The following is a 24,688-nucleotide window of genomic DNA, read 5'->3' as shown; positions in this document are numbered from 1 at the left end:
GTGAGAGCCACAGCAGGAATCCGTCTCAACAACGGAGAAAAGAAGAGATTATCATGCTGTCTTCTGTATGAAGTCGATTATAATAGCCTTATTGTATTTCATATTTATTAACAACTTCATGCAATGACCATTAATCCATCAATATATCTTGTTTGGTAATAACGATTACACTGGGGTTGAATCATCTCAGGAACTTGTCAGAGCTAGCAATAGTTGGGAAGGGGGATAGTGGGTTTCTTATTTGTGAGCCTAATTCTTTTATAAAACTGTGGGTAATGTTTCTAGACCATGCCTGACCCAGTGGGCCCGATTTATTAAAGGCAAATAGGCTGTTGACTTTAATAAAAGGAAGTTGCACTTCACAAGAGAATTCTCCCCAAAGCTTAGTGAATGTGGTGAATTTTACTTTGCAAAGGATACCCAATCACGTGCAAGAAAAATACATTGTACACACTCCTATTAATTGCTATTGATCCATACCACTAGATGAGGCTTGGCTCACACTAATGGTGCTATGATTTAATCTGATTTTCAGTGTGATTTTTGTAGTGCCACTTGAATGTATGTTGATGCGTATTTGATACTACTGTGTTTTTTGGTAGGCAGAGGAGACTGGGTGCTAGTTAAAGCAGAGTTCCATCCAAAAGTGGAACCACTTAATTGGTTCCTCCCCCCCTCTTCGGTGCCACATTTGGAACCTTTTCGGGGGGAGGTGGTACCTGTTTTTGACAGGTACCTATCCCCACTTCCTTCATACCTCACCTCTGCAGATGTTAGCCTCCCTCCTCCTCCCCCCGCCACTTGGCCATTCAGAAGCGCAGTGCGCTTCGCGCATGCACAGTAGAGAACTGGCTGCGAGAGCAACCATGAGTCCTGTTGAAGAGTCTCCGGTCTTTATGGATCCGGCTGACGGGAAGGCAGAGGCTGTGGCCCACAATATGTACACTCTGGCTGGTTCGGCACTGAGGCCAGTATTCACCACTGCCCTGGTGTCGCAGACTCTGACCGAGTGGGCTAAGGTTTTACGCTGTGACCTGGAGGGAGAACAGCTCCCCCCCCTTTGCTGAGGTGGCAGACCAGCTGGTCCAGGGGCTGCAGTTTATCTGTGATGCATCTTTGAATGCGGCTCCCCCAGTGGCTCGGCTCTTTGTTTTGGCAGTGGTCCTTTTGGCGTGTCTTTTGGCTCGAATGCTGGTCTGTGGACCAGACTTTTAATAATGCCGTGATTGATCTACCCCTTCAAGAAGATCGCCTGTTTGGAGCTACCCTGGATGACCTCATTAACCACTTTACCGCTGCTCACTAGAGCTCTACTGCGGCAAAGTAGCTCTTGTAGGTCTGACGACGTAGACCTACGTCGGCAGACACTCCCCCTTCTCGGCAGCACGTGCGCGCCGCCGGAGGCTCGCTCCCGCTGTATTCAGTCACAGCGGGAGTCAGGCCAGGGGAGGAGCAGCGGTGATCACAGCCGCTCTTCCCCGATCGTCGGGGAATCGAGTCTGGAGATCCGCCCGCTTGTGTAAACAAAGCGGGCGGATCTCCTAAGTGACAGGCAGGGTCAGATTGCAGGGTTCAGCATAGCTGAACCTGCGATCTTTCCCTGTGTCACTCAGTCACCTCCCACCACACACGTTAGTAAGCACCAGGCATACATTAACCCCTCCCTCTCCATTAAAATTAACCCCTTCCCTGCCAGTGTCATTTTTACAGTAACAGTGCATATTTAATAGCACTGATTACTGTAGTAATGTCACTGGTAACCCCAAAAGTGTCAAAAATGTCAGTCAAGGGTCCGATCTGTCCGCCGCAATGTCGCAGTCCCGCAAAAAAAATCGCAGATCGCCGCCATTACTCGTTAAAAAAAAAAACACCAAAAACGACAAATCTTTCCCTTAGTAAACGCAATAACTTTTGCGCAAACCAATCAAAATACGCTTATTGCAATTTTTTTTTTTTTTTTTTTTACCAAAAATATGTAGCAGAAACAAATTGGCCTAAAATGATAAAAAAATTTAGATTTTTACTTTTTGGGGGGGGGGGGGGGGGGAATTTCATATAAAAAAAATGTGAAAAATATTGTTGTTTTTTCAAAATTGTCGCTATTTTTTTGTTTATAGCGCAGAAAGTAAAAATCGCACAGGTGATCAAATACCACCAAAAGAAAGCTCTGTTTGTGGTAAAAAAAGGTCCTAAATTTCGTTTGGGTACGGCGTTGCATGACCGCGCATTTGTCAGTTAAAGTTGCACAGTGCCGAATCGCAAAAAGTGGCCCAGACGTAAGACAGCAAAATCCTCTGGTGGTAAAGTGGTTAAAGGTCTCATAGGGGGAAAGAGTACCTTCCTTCCGCAGGCTACTTGGAGCAAGGAACCTTGTTGTAGACATGGGCCCCCCTTCTCTTACAGAGTCACCTACTGCTCTGGTGGAAAACCTGGAGATCACCATACTAACTCTGTAGGAGTTCGGCAGAATTATGAATTTTCAGAAGTCTGCTCTGGTTTCCGTCCAGAAAGCTGGACTATCTGGGTCTCACTCTGGACTCTGCCTCAGCCAGAGTGCTACTTCCTCTGGACCAACTCCAGAAATTGCAGGGTGCAATTCCTCTCCTTCTGTCCAGCAGATGGTCATCCCTCTGGACTTTCGTTCAGGTGCTGGGCCTGATGGTGTAGACCTTCGAGACTGTTCCATTTACACAGTTCCATACGAGGTCCCTGCAAGGGAGATTCTGGCCAAATGGGACAAAACTCCACAGTCTCTGGACAATCAGATCTGGCTGAGTTGGGGAACAAAGGTCCCTGAGATATGGTGGCTTCGTTCCTTGGCGCTTTGCCTGGGCAAATCCTTTCTCCCCTTGTATTGGACAGTGTTCACCACGGATGCCAGCCTGTCTGGCTGGAGAGGCGCCCTTGCCAAAATTTCTGCTTGGGGGCTCTGGACTCTGGAAGACTCCAGACTACCGATCAATGTCTTGGAACTCCGAGCGATTCGACTGTGTCTGGACCAGTGTTTCTCAACTCCGTTCCTCGGGGCAAACTAACAGGCCAGGTTTGCAAGAAAACTGAAATACATCACAGGCGATATCATTTGCGTGATTGCAGTATTCTAGTCTGCATCTCCCCAAGGTAATACTTAAAATCTGGCCTGTTGGTGTGCCCTGAGGACCGGAGTTGAGAAACACTGGTCTGGACCATTGGACGGATCGTCTTCAGGAATACCCAGTGCGCATTCAATCGGACAATGCCATGGCTTATGTCAATCACTAGGGGGGCACAAGAAGTGTCCTGGCGGCTCTGGAGGTAGCCACCATTCTATGGTGGGCAGAACATTTAGTTCCAGCCTTTCCGCCATACACATTCCCGGGGTGGAAAAATGGCAGGGGGATTACCTCAGTCCGCAGGCGTTGGACCAGGCGGAATGGTCTTTTAATACAGAGGTGTTTTATCAGTTGTCTCCCGTGGGGCATCCTCTGGCTGATGCTACGAACGCCTTCCCCCTCTCAAGCTTCTGCCATGAGTTTTACGCAGGCACAAGGGATTCTGGTCATCTTAGTGGCTCTGGACTGGCCTTGCCATACTTGGTACGCCGATCTGGTGCAGCTGGCTGCCGATGTTCCTTGGAAGCTTTTCTCAGAGAGGATCTGCTGCCCCAAGGACCAATCTTCCATCCTGCTTTACGCTGGCTTTGACGGCTTGGCTGTTGAATGCCAGGTGCTGAAGGATAGAAGTTTATCTGAGTCTGTGGTTCCTACTCTAAAAGCTAGGAAATCTACTTCTAGGAAAAGATCTACCATCTTATGTGGAAGATGTACGTTGCGTGGTGTTAGTCTCTTGGGGTTCATTCTCACTCCTTCTTCTCGGTGGCTCGAATCTTTACCTTCCTTCAACCGGGGGTTGAACAAAAATTGGCCTTGAGTACCATTAAAGGCCAGGTGTCGGCTTTGGTGGTCTTCCTTCAACAGCCCTTGGCCACACACTCCTTGGTGCGTACCTTTCTTCAGGGTGTCCGACATTGTGGTCTCCGTTGCCGCTTTGGGACCTCAATTTGGTGCTTTTGGTCCTCCAGAAGCCTCCCTTTGAGAATCCTCGGGAGATTTTCTTACTTACACTGTCTCAGAATGTGGCTTTTTTGGTAGTTATTACCTCTGCGCGCAGGGTGTCGGAACTGGCGGCTTTATCCTGTCGTTCACCTTACCTGGTGATTCACAGAGCTAAGGTGTTTTTTTTACCCGGTCAGTCGTTCCTCCCAAAGGTTGTCTCTGATTTTTATTTGAATGAAGACATTGTGCTACCTTCCCTGTGTCACAGGCCTAAACATCGACATCCAACATTCAGGCCTATTCCATCAAGAGTCAGGTTCCTCCTTTCTGTCAATGCGCACTCTACTCGGGCGCTTAGTGCCTCCTGGGCCTCCCGTCATCAGGCGTCAGTGACGCAGGTTTGCAAGGTGGCCACCTGGTTGTCGGTGCACACCTTCACAAAGTTTTATAAAATGGATGTGTTCACATCTGTAGATGCTTCTTTTGGCCGCTAGGTTTTGCAGGCTGCAGTTGAGAAGACCTGATTCTCTTCGAAGGGTGTATTTGTTTTTTTTTTCAGGTGGGCTCCAGTTGTTTTGGTTGAGCTTCTGTTGCCTGGTTGGCTATAGTTAGCCTTGGGAATTTTTTTTGCTGTTCCCACCGCTCATGTTTAACACTGCTTTGGGACGTCCCAATAGTTATGAAGATCTGAAGCTGTGTCCTTAAATGAACAAAATTTTTGACTTCCTGTAAAGTCCAATTCTCTGATCTTCATTGATGGACACCGCACCCACCCCTCTCTGGAGTTGTAATTCTTCTGACACTGCTTGTAACAAAATGAAGTACCTATAGCAGGGAAAGGAAGTATACCCCCTGGGACTGCCCATAGACATAGCCAAATTCTTTTTCTGCCTAGTGTCTTACTCCTGTAGGGGGCAGTATAACCCAATGGTTAGAAAGATCAGGAGCTGTGTCCATTAATGAACATCAGAGAAATGGATTTTACGGTAAGTCAGAAATCCAATTTTTGCCTTGTATTTCTGTTTTAACCTGAATGAGTTGTTTACAGTCACTTTAAGAAACCTTAACAACCTGCAAAAAGACGTCAAAAAGCATGCACATGTGTTTTTTTTGTGACTTTGAGACCAGAATTGTGCTGCAATCACACTAAAATGGCACATGACCCTTTTCCACAAAACGTGCTGTGCTTAATTGATGTGAATGGGCACCATAGAGAATAATGTGGTTTCAGTTGTCATGCGATTCTGTGTGTCTCAAGTCGCATCTGATATCGCACTAGTATGAACCAAGCCTCAATGTGCTTGTGGGCTTTAATCTACTATGGGAATCGTTTACACCCCAAATTTGAAGACGTTAGCAACTCGAAGTTTGATATTTTAAAGCCAGATTTAGGAAAGTAATCTAATTCAAGCTTTGGTTACAGACTGCCGGGTAGGAATGAGCCCCCATTCACATTTTATTGCATGTTTCCATACTTGTGACAACACTCCTCAAGAATCCCATTTAAAATAATACCTGTTCACATCGGCACCCTTAATTGGTTGTAGTTCATCGTATTTCACTCAGAAAAACATGAGCTTTTCTCAGGTAGAATTCAAAATTTTTGACCCAGTGGGAGTGTGCAGAAAACGTGTTGCGTGCGTTTTTCAGGCACTTGTATAATTAGTCAGTGGGGCCAGAAAGACGCAGTCATACCCCAAAGAAACTCCTGTACAGCACACTGCTTCTAAGAAAGTGGGGAAAAAATACCCAAAAAGGCCTTAAGAAAACCCCAATATGCGATCCTCAATTGTGGGTGGGGTCTTAGGCCTGGTTCACACCTATGTAATCTGCTTTTGCTCCATCTTTGCGGTGTGTTTTACGTTTTTTGCGCCCATATATTTTTTTTTTTTTGGCCAATTTGTTGTTGGACAGATTAAAAACACGTCAAGAATGCACTACATGCTTTTCTGCAGCGTCACCATTGAGATCCATTGAACCAAAGCGTTCACAAAAGTTTCTGACCCTTTCCAAAAACACTGCGGCTTAAAAAGAGCATGAATGTGAACGTGTCCCATAGGAAACCATATTAAATGGAATGTAGTGTTTCTGCACCTAAAAACTAGGGATGCACCGAATGTTCGGCCGAAAATAGAAAAGATAGCACTTTCGGTGTTCGGCCGAATAAGTAAAAAGGCCGAATAAATTTGTGCCGAACAATGTCAGCGGCGGTCACTAAATGGCGGCCCGCGCGATGCTTCCGCCCGGACCGCGAGCCCGCTACCTAGGAGTCCTTCAGTCCCCTTCCTCATTGCGGCTCCCTGCTCCTGACTGCGGCTCCTTCACACTAGGTCCAGCGAGCGTGACACTGTGCACGCCCCGCCCCCCTGTTCGCGGCTTTTGGCTCCGACCTGGCTGCAGTTCAGGTATGTGGAGCACATTTGGGGGAGAATATGGTAGCTGCACAAGCATTAGTGTGTAGACTGGCATATTTTGCCATATGTTGCCACTTGCCATGCTCATTAGAGTGCCCTATAAAGTGCCCCTTAAAAAAAAAAAAGAAAAAAAATGTGCCCAACAGAGTGCTCCCTTGACATAAAATGTGGCCATCAGCGTGCCCCTTATTTTATGCTAAGGGACATGCTGATGAGCATATTTTATGTTAAGGGGCACTCTGATGGGCATATTTTATTTTAAGAGCAACGCTGATTTAAATGTTTTGTTTTGCCCATCAGCGTGCCCCCTAACATAAAATGTGCCCATCAGCGTGCCCCCTAACATAAAATGTGGCCATTAGCGTGCCCCCTAAAAATTGGCAAAATAAATGGAAAAAATGCGAAACACCGCGTTCGGTATTCGGCCTTCGGCCAAGCATTTCATTATTATTCGGCTTCGGCCAAGAATTTCATTTCGGTGCATCCCTACTAAAAACACATAGGTGTGAACCAGGCCTAAGGTATAACTAAAGGCAAATGTGCTGGTTTGCCCGGTTTCCCATTATCATTGAGAGTAAGTGCCGGTTCACATTAGTGCCATCACGGAGATCGCATGTAATTCGAAGCGCACTGCTCCTAAATTACATGCGATCTCTGTGCGGTGCAAATTTCAGCCATACAGTTTGTATGGCTGAATTTGCACCGCAATCGCACTAAACACGCACATGACCCTTTTTTTTTAATCCGCAGCAGAATCTGATTGCATCTGATTGGATTGAACCACCACACTAGTGCGATCCGATTCTGTGCGAACTTGCAGATTGCACTGCGATATGCGATCTCAACTGGGGGTGTCGTTAACTTTTAATTGACACCCCCTGCGTATTGCATATGGCAGTGTGAACTGCCAGGGGTGCGGATGCGATGCGGGAACACGTATATTTGCAGCGTTCCCACATCGCACAAATGTGAACCGGGACTGAAAGTAGAAGAAAACACTAAACATTGGATTGTCACCAGAAGAAGAAGGGAACTGGAATCTTCCAATGAGGGGGCACGAGTTCTGATGACAACCAGGGATTCCCTTACTTTGGAGGAATTTCCTGTTTTGGCTACGGGACAGGAAATGAAGGGAAATCTCCCCAATGGGAGCATAAAAACAAAACCCCCACAGGGATTAGGCTCCATGTACACGGGACGTTGTTAAAAGTCCCTTTGAATGCTGGAATTTTTAGGACGTTTGAAACGTTCGTTCGGTCGCGTTTGTACCCGCGTTTAGCGGGCGTTTAGCAGCGTTTGCGGGCGTTTGCGTTTAGAAGCGTTCCTAGAGGTCAAAAAAATTATTCCCCTTTAAAATGGAAAAACGCCAACGCTAAACGCGGGTCATCGCGTTCAGACGCGTTCGGACGCGTTTGTGCGTTTGAAACGCCGGGAAACACACGTTCGAACACAAATAATTGCGTTCTAAAAACAGTCCCTGAACACAACTGCCTGCAAATGACTGTAAACGACCTGGTGTACATGGACAGATAAGATAAAATGTAGATGGGTTCAGGGGCTTCTGAAAAAAAACGCCCAACTGCTCCTAAACTGCCATTTCCAGCGTCCCGTGTACATGGAGCCTTATAACCCTCTTTTTACTCTATCCAATTTAAAAAAAATGTTTTTCAGTTCTACTTTAGGGTGCCCATCAACTTTTGAACTGACAGGCCTGATATTGCTGTTCTCAGGCGGTTTTCGGTACAAAATCTTGTATACTTTTCTGAGCAAAGGATACAATGTCTCTGAATAACAATGTGACTTTTAGAATGTTTGGTCTGGGATTTCATCGTAGGGCCTGGTCATTGGTTAATCATAGACCCTGATGCATTAGATCAGGGTTTCTCAACCAGGGTTCCTCCTGGGGTTGATAGGTGTTCCTTGAGCAATGGGCAATTTCTGCCTCTCAGATGAGTTCCCATTGACACCATTGTTCCTTTTAGCTATCTGTAAGGGGGTAATTCTTCCCAATGATGGCAAGAGTAAGGAGCATTTCTTCCCACTGACTGTCACACTAATGTATCGTGAGTGGTAGATTTTTAATTTATAGCAGGGGTTCCCCAAAACCAGAAATGTATTTCAAGGGTTCTTCTGTGGTGAAAAGGTTGAGAAAGGCTGCATTAGATATTTTCTGAACACTGAAATGGGAAATGAGGGGAAATCCTGCTATAATGTGTAGCACATCATTGACTATAGTTGTGTAGTTTGCTCATTGGCCTCCTTGCAGGAGTGTGATGACTCGGAGGGAATCCTTCCCCTCCATTCCCCTCTTCTGTGTCTGGTTCCTGTCCATTAGCCTGAACTGAGTAGGAGGCAGTGAAGCTGAGCTGTGGTTCCCGTCTGGTGGAGGGAAGGGCTGTCCTCTGTGGGATGCGATGGGATTTACCCCCTCCCTTCTTCCCTCTGATAGTTTGCAGCTTGCAGGGCCGCTGCTGTGTGAGGGGAAAGAATCTGTGTCTGGGCTCTTCAAAGAGGAGGAGGGGGGGATGTGTTTTCTGTTTGTTTCTGAGAGCTGGCGCTGACTGTGTAACCATCTCGGTGCCGCAGGCTTGTGGGTTTTAGCTCTGCTGCAATGCTATGGTACTAGACCAGGCCTATACCCCATGTGATATACATCAACCTACAATACCACCCGCTGCACTATGCCTCATACTCTGCTCAGGATAATATCAGGCCTGGCATTGTGTACTATTCACCCATCAATACAGTGTGAGGCCCTGCACCATGCATGACTAGGCTCTGCATTATGCAGTACTCGCCGATGTGGACAATGCCAGGCCTGGAGCTGTTGTGTAGTGTGTTATCCCACTCCCTGCACTGTGCAATATACACCAGTCTGTATAATATTCACTGGTCTGTACAACATGGGGTCCTGCACTGCGCTTTATACACCAATCTGTACAACAGGGGGTCCTGCACTGCGCTGTATACACCAATCTTTTCCAAATGGTGGGCCTACACTATGCTGTATACACCAATCTGTACAACATGGGGTCCTACACTGTATACACCAATCTGTACAATATGGCATCCTGCACTGTGCTGTATACTCCAGTCTGTACAATATGGGGTACCGTGCTGTATACACCAATCTCTACAATATGGGGTACTGTGCTTTATACACCAATCTGTACAACATGGGGTACTGTGCTGTATACACCAATCTGTACAATATGGGGTCCTGCACTGCACTATATACACCAATCTCTACAATATGGGGTCCTTACACTGTGCAACATACATTAGTGTTTGTTTTTTTGGGCCTTGCATTGTGCAATATTTACCTCTCTGTACAGTTTGGGATCCTGCACTTAACATTCACCAGTCTGCACTGGGCAATTATAGTCACCGTTCTGTACAATATAGGATTCTGCAGTATGCAATATATACCAGTCTGCACAATAATGGTTTATGCATTGTGCAATATACACTACTCTGTATAATATGGGGTCCTGTACTGTGCAATATACACCAGTCTGTATAATATGGGGTCCTGTACTGTGCAATATACACTAATTTGTATAATATGGGGTCCTGTACTGTGCAATATACACTAGTCTGTATAATATGGGGCCCTGTACTGTGCAATATACACTAGTCTGTATAATATGGGGCCCTGTACTGTGCAATATAAACTAGTCTGTGTAATATGGAGCCCTGTACTGTGCAATATAAACTAGTCTGTGTAATATGGGGCCCTGTACTATGCAATATACACTAGTCTGTGTAATATGGGGCCCTGTACTATGCAATATAAACTAGTCTGTGTAATATGGGTCCCTGTACTATGCAATATACACTAGTCTGTGTAATATGGGGTCTGTACTGTGCAATATACACTAGTCTGTATAATATGGGGCCCTGTACTGTGCAATATACACTAGTCTGTGTAATATGGGGTCTGTACTGTGCAATATACACTAGTCTGTGTAATATGGGGCCCTGTACTGTGCAATATACACTAGTCTGTATAATATGGGGCCCTGTACTGTGCAATATACACTAGTCTGTATAATATGGGGCCCTGTACTGTGCAATATACACTAGTCTGTGTAATATGGGGCCCTGTACTGTGCAATATACACTAGTCTGTATAATATGGGGCCCTGTACTGTGCAATATACACTAGTCTGTATAATATGGGGCCCTGTACTGTGCAATATACACTAGTCTGTGTAATATGGGGCCCTGTACTGTGCAATATACACTAGTCTGTATAATATGGGGCCCTGTACTGTGCAATATACACTAGTCTGTATAATATGGGGCCCTGTACTGTGCAATATACACTAGTCTGTGTAATATGGGGCCCTGTACTGTGCAATATACACTAGTCTGTATAATATGGGGCCCTGTACTGTGCAATATAAACTAGTCTGTGTAATATGGGGCCCTGTACTGTGCAATATACCCCAGGCTGTGCAGTACGATGTGCTTGCACTGGGATATGTAAATCAGGCTCCATAATGTGAGATATATCACCTACATCTGTACAATCCGTAGATTATAGAGATCATAGCAATTATTATCTAAGGTGGTGTTAGACCTGCATTGTGCAAGAGCAGGGAACATCACGCCCTTTCGTTGTCCTCAGTACTACTGTTTGTACATTCAGGAGAAGAGCCAAAACCCCCAGCAGCTGATTTGAAATGTGAATTATTATATTGCGTGGTGTTTTTTTTTTTTCTACCAATCTTCAGTTGCTATGGCTTACTGTGATTTGTACGTTCTCTGCCCTTCCCTTCTGCATTAGACTGCCTATGTAATGTTCAGCTATTCAGTCTGATCATATACAGTATGTGTGTTGTAAAGTTTCCCCTGCATAGCGTGCGGTGGGCGCAGTGTGTAGAACCCGGCGTTCTATTTGGAGCTCATTGCATTGTCCCAGCTGACTGCCAGCGGTCTTCCTGTGGCTCTCATACAAGCTGCCCTCTTTGTTAGTTGTGCTGTTGTTGGGCAGTACAGCAGTAGTGCACATTGCACAGCAGAGTTCTCTCTTCCGGGCTGGTAACTGATACCTTCTTGGCTCCTACCCAGGCCTGGCTGTCAGCCAAATCTCTCATCTTCCAGAACAAAGTCACCTTTCACCTCTGAGTTCCCGGCCATCAGCCGGCTTGTGATGTCACCTTTTAGCTGCCCACGTGATCTCTATTCAAAATGACATTTTTCAGGGTTATCTGTATTTGTAGAATTCAGTTTGGAGTCCCATAGGCAGAGGTTTTCTATGGCTATCAGTTGAGTAGGATCCATTAATATCACTGAGCCTTAAGGCCCCTTTCACACATGCTGTCCATTTGTCAGTTTTTCATCCATCCTATGACAGATGAAAAACGGACATCAATGTATCTCTGTATACAACGGATGATCATCCGTTAACATCCGTTTTCATCCGCTTCCGTCAATGTCTGTTTTTTTGAACGGATGAATGCCCTATTTTTCATCAGTCAAAAAAACGAATGCACAAGGGATGCACAAGGGATGCACAAGGGATGAAAAAACGGATGACAATGGATGAAAATGGATGAAAAACGGATACATTTTGACGTGACTGAACTGATGAACGGATCGTATGGGTGAAAGGGGCCTAAGGCTCCGTGCGCTTAAGCTGGCCATACACGGTTAGATTTTCGTGCAAAGGTTTGCCCAAAGATCGCTTGACAGAACGTTCAATAATACCATCGGTGACTATACATCTTGCATATAAAAATCCAGAAAGATTTGAGTTTATCGGATGACATGAGTTATTAAAGATGAAAGCTTTTAGGATAACTCAAATCCATTGGGAAATGTTAAAAGCCCAACTCCAGGCAGGTAAAAAATGATCCTTTGCAGTGGAGCTGCGCCCATTTTGTCTAGGGGAGAGGAGAAACCATTTTACTTACCTAATCCTCTACTTCCCCAGCGGATGGCGCTCCCCGCACTCTGGCAGTTTACTGTCCCTCTGTGTCATTACATTCAGTGAATGGCTGTGGACCTTGTTTTGGTTTAGATGACTTCAGGGCCTCACGCAGGCCATACAGGGAGTACGTTTCTTTCCTGCAATGGCCGGGAGGAGACCATGATTGTTGCTAGAGGCTATACCAGCCGCTAGCGATTATCGCATTTAAAACCTGGCAGGCTTGTTGTACATTCGGGCTGTTCACACTTGTTCCTGCTGAACTATGGCCAGCCTTAGGTTTCATGTATACTACAGCGCCTAAACTTGAGTTTTGGAGCTTTTTGACGTTTTTTTTTTTGCCAAAGCTTCTAAACTCAGCTCCATAAAAGGCTCTGTGTCCATGTACACACAGGCTTTTACCAAGTTTAGAAACTTCTGTGGTTGGGTAAGCTTCAACCTTCCTCTCCTGAACACAGAAGACTCTCGCTCAAGATAGGAACAGTTTGACCACCGGCCGCAAAATCGCGGCAACCAGCAATCAAAATAGGCTACGTGTACATAAATGGTTAGGCCACTTGAGTGGGGGAATAGAAGCTGCAGAAAGGGGCAGAGGAGGGAGTAAGTAAATTATCATGATCCCTTTCAGTACAGGTACTTTTTTTGCATTTGCCCCAAGTTGAGCTTTAAGGCCTCTTTCTCACGACCGCTCCGTTTTTTTTATCTCCGCTCCGGCACTTTTTTTTTTTTTCACGGACACGGATGACACTTGTGTCATCCGGTCTGTATGTCCGCATATCATCCCATCCGTTTGCGGATGATATACGGACATAATGCATGTCTATGGGGATTGCGGATGTCAGCGGATGACACCGCTGACATCCGATTTTGCATCCGTTACGTTTTTTTAAACGGAAGAAAAATAGGGTTCTGTTCCGTTCCAAAAAACGGAACAGAACTGAAAGGACGAAAATTGGATGTCAGCGGATGGTCATCCGCTGACATCCGCAATCCCATTGACATTCATTATGTCCGTATATCACCCGCAAACGGATGGGGTCATATACGGACATACGGAGCGGCCGTGTGAAAGAGGCCTAAGGCCTGACAAAGAGATCAGAGTTTTCCCAAAAGCCTGCATCTTCAATAACTCAAGTTAGCCAATAAAGGGTAACTTCAAACTTTCTGCATTAAGCGATGGCTAAAAACATACAACACTCTACTACTAGTATGAAAAGTCAGAAACATTTTGTTTGCTTGCCATAACAATAAAGTGAATTTTAATCCTTCCATTTTTGGGACGGATGGAAGTGAATATGATTTCTGAACACGAATCGCATTCATGATTACAATTTTGTTCATATAACAAACAAGAGATTTTCCTTGTCACTACAGTCCACAACCCTTTTATATGGGCAGACTTTGGCAGTGGATCTGTCTGCTCACCGAGTGATCTGAGAGCGGACACGGGCACAGCCTGCTTTCCTCTATGGGTGGTCAGATGTAAACAGACCACATGTCTGTTTACCTCTGACTGCTATCCAGTCTGCCAGTTGGGTGGGGAATGGATCCCCCATCTGTCTGTTTTTAGCAGATCAGATGTCAGCGGGTGTAAACAAACACATGTCCGTTGACACCTGCTGCTCCATAAAGAGCAATGGATGGTTTACCTAAAAAACAGACCGGAGGACCCAATCAGTCCGCCCATTTAAAGGGGCCTAAAAGAATCATCCATTTGATCACACTAAAGGCCCGTACACACGTAGCGATTGTCGGCCGTAAATATTCTCATCGGCCGATTGTCGGCTTGTTAGTATGATGCTTCCGACAACCGACTGCAACTTTTCGACTGAACAGAATTTGATGTGCATGCTTTAAAATTTTTGTTGGCCAACACCAGAACGGCCGATTGTTCCTCAGTCAGTACAGAATTCGGCCGACAAATAGCAGATGAGCAAGACTGGGCATGCTCAGAGAAGAAAAAACACACGGAAAGTCAACCATCACATTACATCACTTCTGCAGTCGGTTGTTGTTGGCCGACAAAATTTGTGTGCAGTCTTTAGCACTTTTCAACCTACACGACAGCACTGGACAAAAGACGGCCGATCGTTCGGCCGACAATCGGTGCATGTGTACGGGCCTTAAGGCTCCTTCCAGACAGAGCGGATCTATCCAAGTGGAATCCACCTGCTCAGTGGGTGATCTCTCCACTGATCCCCGCTTAGCAGGCGCATGACCAGTCCGTGTCTGCTTCGCTATGCAGAACGGACACAGCCCGCTCTCCTCTGGAAATAGACTGTATGTCCGTTTCCATCCGATTGTCATACAATCTGCTGGATGGATGGTAAATTTGTCACCATACGTCTATTTTTAGCGGATTTTATCTGATCTGATCCCCGGTGGCTGTCAATGGTTACATGTCCGCTGACATCCACCGCTCCATAAGAGATCAATGGGTGGTCCTAAAAAACTGACAGGCGGACCCAATCCATCTGCTGGTGTGAAAGGGGCCTTACTGTTGAACGAACAGTTATAAAATGACTAGTTTTGAATATAATTCTGCCATTGTTTAGCTAACTTTACTGTATGTCTGAGGGCAAAATTGGCTCAGACTGTAGTCCATAACCACTAATCAGACCTTACTCTGGCATCATTGTATGGAGCATAAAGACCCGTACACACAATCAGAAAATTACCTCTTTCTAAGCAAACGTACGATAATCTGATCGTTAGTACCTAGTTTTAATCTGAAAATTGTCTGATTGGACAAACCTGAAAAATTTTCTCATACAATACCAGATCGTACGATTTTTGTTTAAACCGCATAGTTTTCGTTAGAAAATACAATGCAAAAACACTATAATACATTTACATTTCTTCCGAATTTTTGTTCAGTAGTACTAGAAATTTCATACTTTTAGTAACCTTTTCACTTTCGATATGGAGACCAGCATGCAAAATAAAACAGACAATCCTTCGTCCGATAATCTCATTGCGTGTACTAGGCTTAAAGTTTCTAGTCTGGTTACTCTGTAAATGTACTTTTACATCACTCTAGGCCCTGTTATCTCCCATCATATAGGCCCAGTTTACATTTGTGTGGTCCAATATGTATATTCACAAAACACGTTTCATCAGGACAGCTTATGGATTTGAATGGGCTGTCATTGCACCACAGTGGACATAGACTCCTGCAACACTTTTGCCAGACACAGCACACCACAACGCACGTTGAAGTGCACTGCAACTCGGGTGTCTTGGTTAAATACGTTAGGGTTGCAATCAAAATGATTGACTTTGCACTGCATACTGCGGTATGTGTGTTTCAGTAACATGCACAAAAACGTGCGTCCTACCACAGTGTATGTATGTTAAGTCAGACAGTTTGTTTAATAGGAAACATTTTTTACTCTCTTTTGAGAATTTGCTGTTATGCCTCAGGCTCACGGGTGGTTTGAGTCTTTTGTGCCCAGGAGAGACGGCTGCGGCCGTAGCATATAGTATTGAATGTCTGTATGCAGGTATACTTCGCTCTTGCATAAACCTGTGCACACACTCAGGCATAAATCCTAGAATGCACAAGAGCCGCCTTCCAGGGTATAATGTGCTTACGTGAACTTATGCAAGCACAGTGTATAGAATGTGAAATGTCTAAGGTCTCATCGCTAATAGATTCACACCAGGTCAACACCAGGTCTTAGAAATGGAAGGGTAGAAATCATTCTGCTCCGCCAAGGGGTTCATTTATTATAAAACGAGTAACCAGCATGCTGTTGCCATTGGTAAGTAATCAGCGTGCGCCTTTATTTTTGTGGGGTGGGGGGGATTATGTTTTCATTGAATTAAACCTCAGGGTGATTTGCTGTTCTTGTGAAATTTATTTTTCTGTATTTTTCTTCCTCACAGTTGACATGGACGATGAAGATGGCCGATGTTTGCTAGATGTAATTTGGTGAGTAGTACGGAGCAGTTTTGGAAAGTGTTCATGTTGTGCTTTAGGCCCAATTCACTGAAGCTAGAACAAACCACCTGTGATCTCTTTTTTGTAAGAATTGGATTTGGTTGACATTCATGCTAATTCTCTGCGTTCAATACTTTGAGTGTGTTACTAGTCAGTTCCCTACTGCACATGTGTGTAACGCGCTGTGCTTTGTGAATGGTCCTGCAGTCTTCTGGGACTTGTGATGTGTCCCAGAAGGCTGCAAGCGAAGGAGGGGGAGGAGGCAAACTTCCATCTCAGATTGCCGCGGCGCATCTGACCAGAAATGAGAACAGGTACCTGTCAAAACCAGGTACCCCTTTTCCCTCCCAAAAAAGAAGGTGGCAGTGGAGGGGAGGCGGATGCAAACAAGTGAAATGTCCCTTTTTTTGGGTGAAGTTCCGTTTTAATGTCCATAGTCAGGGCAAAAGTGAATTTTAAGATTTGTTCTAGCTATGAGGATGATTGTGTATAAGCATGATCTTGACAATTCCTCCTAACCCTTTTGTACTGAATTGTATTGTTACTGTATTGTCTCCCTTTTATAGTGTAAAGCGCTGTGCAGACTATTGGCGCTATATAAATAATTTTATAATAGTGATAAAAAATATGCACCTATGAAACCAGGAGATGGGAACTCGGCTAGAAAGCTCCACCAATGGCTTATCTCGAGGTTGGTTTTTCGGACCCCTGGAGGTTGGATGTGTGACTGCTATTGCACACAGATGTGAGATTATCATATGATCTATCAGAAATTAAGCAGATCATCTATTACCTATTATATGGATAGCCACCTGGCACCTCCCATTATTCCATTTTCCCAGCTTTCCATTTTTCTGAAGTGTATAGTCCTTATTTGGTTCCGCAAACTCCATATTCCTTAAATGCTTGGTCTTTAATTGTGTTGACTTGTTTATGGTTGGTCTCCACCTGACTGTATATCCTAGATATAGAACACCAAACACTGATTGGCAGCACAGGGAACTAGAGCGCATGCAAGGAGGTAGGCGAGATAGGGTTAGGCGGGAAAGCTTATACCAAGTAAATGTATGGCCATTACATTGCCATCTCTGCTCTGAGTTATATTTATTTTAAAATGTGTGATTTTAAGGCCTTGTCCACATGGGCCTACTATGGAGAACACCTGTACAAAGGCCGTGTTTGCCTGGACAGGGATGCACAGGTGTTCATTGCATCCCCATGCAGGTGATCTCATTTATGTCAATTGGGATGTAGCCGCTGCACAGACACATCCGCTGCTCCAAATTTGACCGCTGTGCAGGTGCAGGGCCCCGAACGCAGACCATGTTTAAGGCTGTTCACCTGCATGACTGCTGGATTGGGAACCACAGCTGTGTTTGTGCAGCCACTGTGCCCCAATTGTATATGAATGGGACTGCCTGCATGGGGATGCATGGAACACCTGTGCACCCCTGTGTAGGCAAACATGGCCCTCTTATGGCCCTCTTATGGGTGTACACTGTAGTATGCCCATGTGAACAAGAGCTTACATTTGGGCTGTACAAATGAGAAAACATCAAAATTTACCATATTTGTCTTTGTATGGCTTTACTAACATTATGGCAATAATTGTTCTCTTGGAAAGGACCCCCTAGTGATTTCTATGACTAACCAGTCGGGTTGTCTTCATCTCGCTTGTGTATGGTTCACAGTAATATTTTCTTTGTTGGGTTCTGGCATACCAGTTCCTGTTTTAGTAGATTGAATATCAGCCATTGACTGGGTTACCTTTTTTTTTTTTTTTTTTGTTTTTTTTTTTAAAAACCAATACTTTTTAATATATATTTTCTTACTGATTCTGTTCAGTATTAAAAACAAATATGTCTTAATTTTTTTTTATTGGGCGATTATAATTTTTACATATGAATAATTTAGTATTTGCCAATTTCAGACTGTATTTTAGCTCTACCCATGAAGTCTCGCTGTACATCTGTTGCGAAGTTTGTGAATTCACACAGGCTGCCAATGACAAAGCGTGCTTTGCAAACTAAATGTCATGGATGCAACCTGTTGTCAGTGTACTGTTTGTATTTTATACAAAATAAACATGATTTATAAAAAATATAAAAATGTATCATATAATTAATTATTTTTTTGTTTCTCCAGCTGCTATGCTAAGTCTGTAATTCTAGCAGTAGTTCGGGTGTGTTGGATATCTGTTTATAAGAAATGCATTCTGAATTCAGTTTTTCATAAAAAATAGCAAACACACACTTTCAAATTCAATGCCAAAAATGCGTTCATCAATGTATTCCATTCTAATGGTATCATTCTCAATGCCATGTAAAGAAAGTGATATGTGTGACATTACCTGACCTTACATTCTGGTGTTGGCATCATTTATTTCAAATTGGTGCTAAAGCAGGCTTCCTGGTCTGCTGGTCATGTGATATATGCCATTGGCACTCTCCCTCTTCCCGAACTCTGGGCTGTGTAGAGATTTCAGTTAGCCAAGGTCTCACAAACTTGAGTACACATCCAGGAATTATCTGTCCTTTTTGGATAAATTTTAAAATCCAAAATACAGTTTATACAGGGAGTTCATTAAAACTGTGAACCATAATACAGGTTGATTTACCAAAATTGGAGAGTGCAAAATCTGGTGCAGCTGTACATAGTAGCCAATCAGCTTCTAATTTCAGCTTGTTCAATTAAGCTTTGACAAAAATATGGAAGATGATTGGTTTCTATGCAGAGCTGCACCAAATTGTGCACTCTCTAGTTTTAGTAAATCAACCCCGTAGTGTCGCTAGTAACTGTGGTTTGTAATAAAATGTAAACTAAAGTGCACTGTATACAGGGTTTTTTTTTTTTTTTTATATTTACAAGCCATTTAAACTCTGTGAACCAAATCAAGCTGTTCATTTGATAAAATGCCTACAAGTCACTTGATGTATAATTTACCCTTCAAGCAGGAGTTTAGCATTGTGTGTGGTTTGGGCAAACTTGCCACTAACCAGGGATTGCATTTTCTTGAAAACTGCTGTGCATTATCCTAATTGGGGCTGGCTAATTGATTTGATTTTAAACGTATACTTTGATGTTTTCACAGTGACCCCCAGGCTCTGAATGACTTCTTACATGGATCCGATAAGGTAAGGACAAGAGGGAGAAGACCCAAGACTTTTTAGTAGGGGAAAGAGAATTGTCATCAACTGAATGCTAAAATTTTCAATATAAATGATCTACAGTCCAGTTTATCTAGATGCATCTTGGAAGGGGATAAGGAGGGGGGAAGAGTAAGATATATATATATATACTAAGGAAATCAGCAGACTGTGGGTCCCTTAGAATGTTTTGCACCCAGTGAGGTTAATGCATCTTCTGATGCACGTACTTCTGCATTTTGTCCTGGTTGTACATTAGGGGACACAGGATTAAGTATTTGGGTACATTGGATTATTCTGCTGCCTTTAGATTGGACACTGGAAAATAAATTTGTAAGGATATAGTATAACTTCTCTCACTCCCAGCCTGCCCCCATTTTTTGCTAGTGTCCTAGGACAATGGATGTATTCTCTCCTCTGAAAGAAGCAAAACGCTTTTTTTTTTTTTTTTTTTTTTCTTCTAGCCATATCTAGACCCTGCTAATAATTTAAAATCTGGATTGGCCTTTAATGTGTATTGGGCACTGAACTCCTTATGCATCTATGTGCATCAGCCATAGCATGCTTTACAGGTCCAGCGGCTCCGGACCTGAAAGGCTTCTTGTTAAACCCTGTCCCTGAAAACATCTTAGGGAGTATGCCCACCAGAGGGGTGGAGGCTAGTGGCATTGGCATGTTCCCTGTATCCGAACTGAAGAGAAAAAGGGGATTAAAGAAGGTGTGTGTGTGTATGTAGAAACCAACCATCCCTTAGTTTGCTATACTTACCTACCGGTCTGCTGACAAACCAAATAAACCTGTCTAACATAATAGGTTAAAAACAGGGGTTTAGTTAACACACATTTGCAAACGCATGTATAAGCTGCAGGCCACTCCAAGGCACCCTGTGTATCCTGCAGTCCTAAACACTACCTAACACTACTCAAACTGAGTGTCTACTGAGTGTCTTCAACATGGGAGTACATGAATGCTAATAGATGGATGGGAAACAGGTGAGCTTGGAGGTGGCCCAATCCTCCCCCAACCTGCTCCCAGCCATGACTGGTATTGAAAAACGAATGGCTATGTGAAAGCCATAGGGTGCAAACTAAAAAATGACCAGCTGGGAAACACACCCCCATCCCTGTAATATAGATGGTAAGATGAAACACCAGCCTGTAAAGCGAGCGTCTCCATCCCTGGCAACATGAAAAATTTGGGCAGTTTTGGGACTTTACATGAGACACCGTCGAGCACTGTAATATAGATGGTAAAGGCAAATTGGGACTTTAGATGAAACACCAGCCTGTAAAGCGAGCGTCTCCATCCCTGGCAACATGGAACATTTGGGCAGGGATTTGCCTTTACCATCTATATTACTGGGATGGGGGTGTGTTTCATTTTTTAGTTTGCACCCTATGGCTTTCACATAGCCATTCGTTTTTCAATACCAGTCATGGCTGGGAGCAGGTTGGGGAGGATTGGGCCACCGCCAAGCTCACCTGTTTCCTATCCATCCATTAGCATTCATGTACTCCCATGTTGGAGACACTCAGTTTGAGTAGTGTTAGGTAGTGTTTAGGACTGCAGGATACACAGGGTGCCTTGGAGTGACCTGCAGCTTATACATGCGTTTGCAAATGTGTGTTAACTAAACCCCTGTTTTTAACCTATTATGTTAGACAGGTTTATTTGGTTTGTCAGCAGACTGGTGGGTAAGTATAGCAAACTAAGGGATGGTTGGTTTCTACATACACACACACACCTTCTTTAATCCCCTTTTTCTCTTCAGTTCTGTTATATACAGGGATGGAGACGCTGAGCAGTGCTCGCGGTGTCTCATGTCAAGTCCCAAAACTGCCTAATTTTCCATGTTCCCTGTATCCTGCCTACCTTGTACAGTAGTTGGCCTAACCCTAGATAAAGTCTTTGCTCCTCCAAAATACTTTGCCCAGGTATATCCTATGGATGAGGGTTTAAAAAAAAAAAAGAAAAGTGGACCGTTCCTGTTTTGGGCCCAGCCACTTCCTGGTTTAACAAGGTTCCTACTTTCTCAGATGAGGATATCCTGTAAAACATCCTGGGAATAAAAGCTAAAAGTCCTTTCTAAGTCTGGGTTCCCATATATGTGAATTGGATGCGTTTTAACCGAATCCAATTTGCATAACTAGAGAATGTGACCAGTTCTTAATGAAGCTGTTTCACACATGTCCGGGGTGGTCTTTGAAAATGGTCTTGTGCGTATTTGGGTCTGGTTCAGTGAAATATTAGCACCTGAATCGGTGAACAGAAACGCACCAGACTCTGGACTGCATACCGCAGCCGAAGATATGTGAACCCAGCCTAAGGCCTTATCCCCACCCTAAGTTCCTGCCATTGCGGCCTTTTCCATCTGCCAGACCTGCTATCTGGTCCAAGGCATCCTGGATCTATCCCAATGGATCCTTCTGTCCTCTTCAACTAGAGCTCAAAAGTTGCCCTATTCTGTGTTGACAGGTTAGTGAATATTATATGCTAAATATCCAGAACTGAACTCTTTTTTGGTATGCATGCAGGGGATCCTTTAGCTTATATCTAGGTGTGTGGAACATCATTATGCCCTGTGTTAGGGAACTCCTCTTTGGTAAAACCCTGAACAACTTTATCAAGGAGTTCACCATGGGGCAGAGTAGCCTTTTATCCCAGAAAAAGAATGTAAAATCCCCATTTGGAGTCCTCTACTCCTGAAAATAGTCCCTTTCGTTTATCCAGGGCCTCCAAGGCAAAGCCCTGAACTTCGTTTCCCAGTAAGTTCTGGACCCAAATGCTTAAGCAAGTCCTCTTTCTGAAGGGTGTCCCAACTTGAGTGGTGGAAGTCTGTTGTGGCCATCTGGTCTCAGAATATTTCAGACGTTGGGTCCATAACATTGTATCTAGGGGATACAAGCTTTCCTTCCTGCCACAGTCAAGGAAAGGAGCCTCGTTGCAGACGGGGGCCCTCCTTCTCAGCTCATAGAAAATTATTTTATGCTCCTGGAACAGAGAATAAGGGAAATAGATCTTTCAAATCTTCTTTGGGAGGGTCAAAGCAACCTTGGTTTGGTAAGCCTAGAGCTAGCTTCTCCAGACCCGCAGACAAGACCCCTTCAGCATGAAGGTCTGCCCTCACCCATTATTGGGGTGGGGGGACATCTTTGCTGGTTTCCGGCCCCGTGGACTTTTTTTGTGAGCATCAAGGATATCTGCGAAATGTTTCTTTTGGGGGTACCCAGAAAAGGGGCAAAGTTTTATTCTTTTCAGGTTTTTTAGGTCCTGAGTCTCCTTGTACGGATTTATTTCCTGCAAAAGTTCAGGTAATGTCCGAACTACCTAAGGCCCCCTATCCCTGTCCAGGGAATTGAATTGCATAGGTCTGATTTTAATTCTGACCAGGATGATCCTTCCTCTGGACAAATTTCAGGAACCACAGGCCTTGATTCACCGGCTGCTGTTGCACAGTTCTCTCTCCCAATATGCATACAGGTTCTGAGTCTGGTGGTATCCACCTTAAAGACAGTTCTGTTTGCACAATTCTACTTGCAGCTCCTTTAGCAAGTTTGGCTCCACAGGAGGATACCGAAGTTTGTGGTGAGATCATTGGTTTCTCTGGCAGACGCTGTAGGCTTCCAAGGGCCACAGTAAGTGGACAGTATCATCCTCTGCTCAGGCTTCTTTTGCAGTTCCTGCAAGGAATTGAAAGCAAGGATCTTCCATCATCCTGGTGGCTGTAAACGTCCCTTGGGGGCTTCCTCTTAGAGAAGACCAGTTGTCCCAAGGACTAATCTACCATCCTGCTTTACAGTTGCTGGGTTTTAATGGCCTAGCTATTGTAAGCTGGGTACTGAGGGATAGAGGTTTGTCTGGATCAGTGATCTCTACTATGGTGAAGGCGAGGAAGTCGTCTTCCAGCAAGATATACTATCGTATGTGGAAAGCGTACATTTCTTAGTGTCGCGTTAGTGTCTTAGTGTAGTGTTAAGGCCCGTACACACGTACCGATCGTCGGCATACAAACGTCGGCGGACGAAAGATCTGCCGATTGTACGCGTGTTAGTATGGTGCCTCCGACAGATGTCTGTGCACAATCCGCGGACAAAAGTCTTTCTTGCAAACATGAAAATTTTTGTCTGCGGACACCAGAACGGACGATTGTTCGCCTGTCAGTACACAATTCGGCCGACAGACCGCAGATTTGCAAGACTGGGCATGCTCAGAAAATTAAAAACACAGGGAAAGTTAACCATTACATGACATCACTTCTGCAGTCAGCTGAAGTCTGCAGACAAAATTCTTGTGCTGTCCTTGTGCTGTCTTTGCACTTTTCAACAGACACCGACATCCCGGGGAGAAAAGAGGAACATTTGTATGCCGACGATCGGTACGTGTGTACGGGGCTTTAGAGTCGATAGCGCTCATCCTCGATCCTTTTCTGTGGCTCGGATCTTAACCTTTCTTCAACGGGGCGTTGATCAGAAGGTGGGCCATGTGTACCATCAAGGGCCAGGTGTCTGCCTTGGTAATTTTCCTTCAGCAACCCCTAGCCACGCACACTTTAGTTTGTACCTTCATTCAGGGGTTTTGACATGTGGCTCCATTTGTATGGTCTCTTTTGCCTACATGGGATTTAAATTTATTGCTTTCGGGCTCTCCAGAAACCTGCATTTGAGAATATTCGGGAGATTCCCTTGTCTACTTTATCCCAGAAGGTGACATTCTTAGTGGCTATTACCTCGACCCACAGGGTATTGGAATTGGCGGCATTATCCTGTCGCAGTCCCTATTTGGTGGTTCATAGGGATAAAGTGGTTCTTCGTCCCCGGTTATCAGGCGTCCATATCGCAAGTTTGCAAGGCGGCCACTTGGTCAAAATTGTCGAAGGTAGATACTTTGGCATCTGCGGATGCTTCTTTTGGCCGCAAAGTTTTGCAGGCTGCTGTTTAAGAGGGGCTGTTCCCTCTTGAGGGGTGTTTTTCTTTAACCACTTACGGACCTTCAGCCGCAGTTTTACGTCGCTAATTTGACGTTAAATCCTGGGGTGTTGGCAGCAGATAGCTGCCATAACCCCGGTATTTTTTTTTTTACTGGGAGGGCGGTTCTTTTTCACATAAAAGTAGTTTTAGCGACGGATTCACCACAGGACCACTTTTATGGGCGGCGGGAGAGGTGTCCTCCAAACCCGCCCCCCCCCCCCCCCCCCGCTGCTTACTGGAGCCGTCGGT

The 24,688-nt window shown here is 44.6% G+C and overlaps 1 protein-coding gene across 2 annotated transcripts in view; it reads left to right on the top strand.

Annotated features, from left to right (window-relative positions):
- BICRA (BRD4 interacting chromatin remodeling complex associated protein) overlaps window positions 1-24,688 on the top strand; it is a 173,119-nt gene that overhangs the window by 69,403 nt on the left and 79,028 nt on the right. For both annotated transcript variants that reach the window (XM_082263385.1, XM_082263384.1), the window contains exons 2-3: window positions 16,272-16,317; window positions 19,418-19,460. In XM_082263385.1, the coding sequence (XP_082119511.1) occupies window positions 16,277-16,317; window positions 19,418-19,460 (84 nt within the window). In that variant the 5' untranslated portion in view covers window positions 16,272-16,276. The remainder of the gene's footprint in view (window positions 1-16,271; window positions 16,318-19,417; window positions 19,461-24,688) is intronic.

Source organism: Pelophylax lessonae (genome assembly GCF_965119305.1).
Source record: "Pelophylax lessonae genome assembly, chromosome: 7".
Classification (NCBI taxonomy): Eukaryota; Metazoa; Chordata; class Amphibia; order Anura; family Ranidae; genus Pelophylax; species Pelophylax lessonae.
This window is presented reverse-complemented; position numbering and strand designations above follow the sequence as displayed.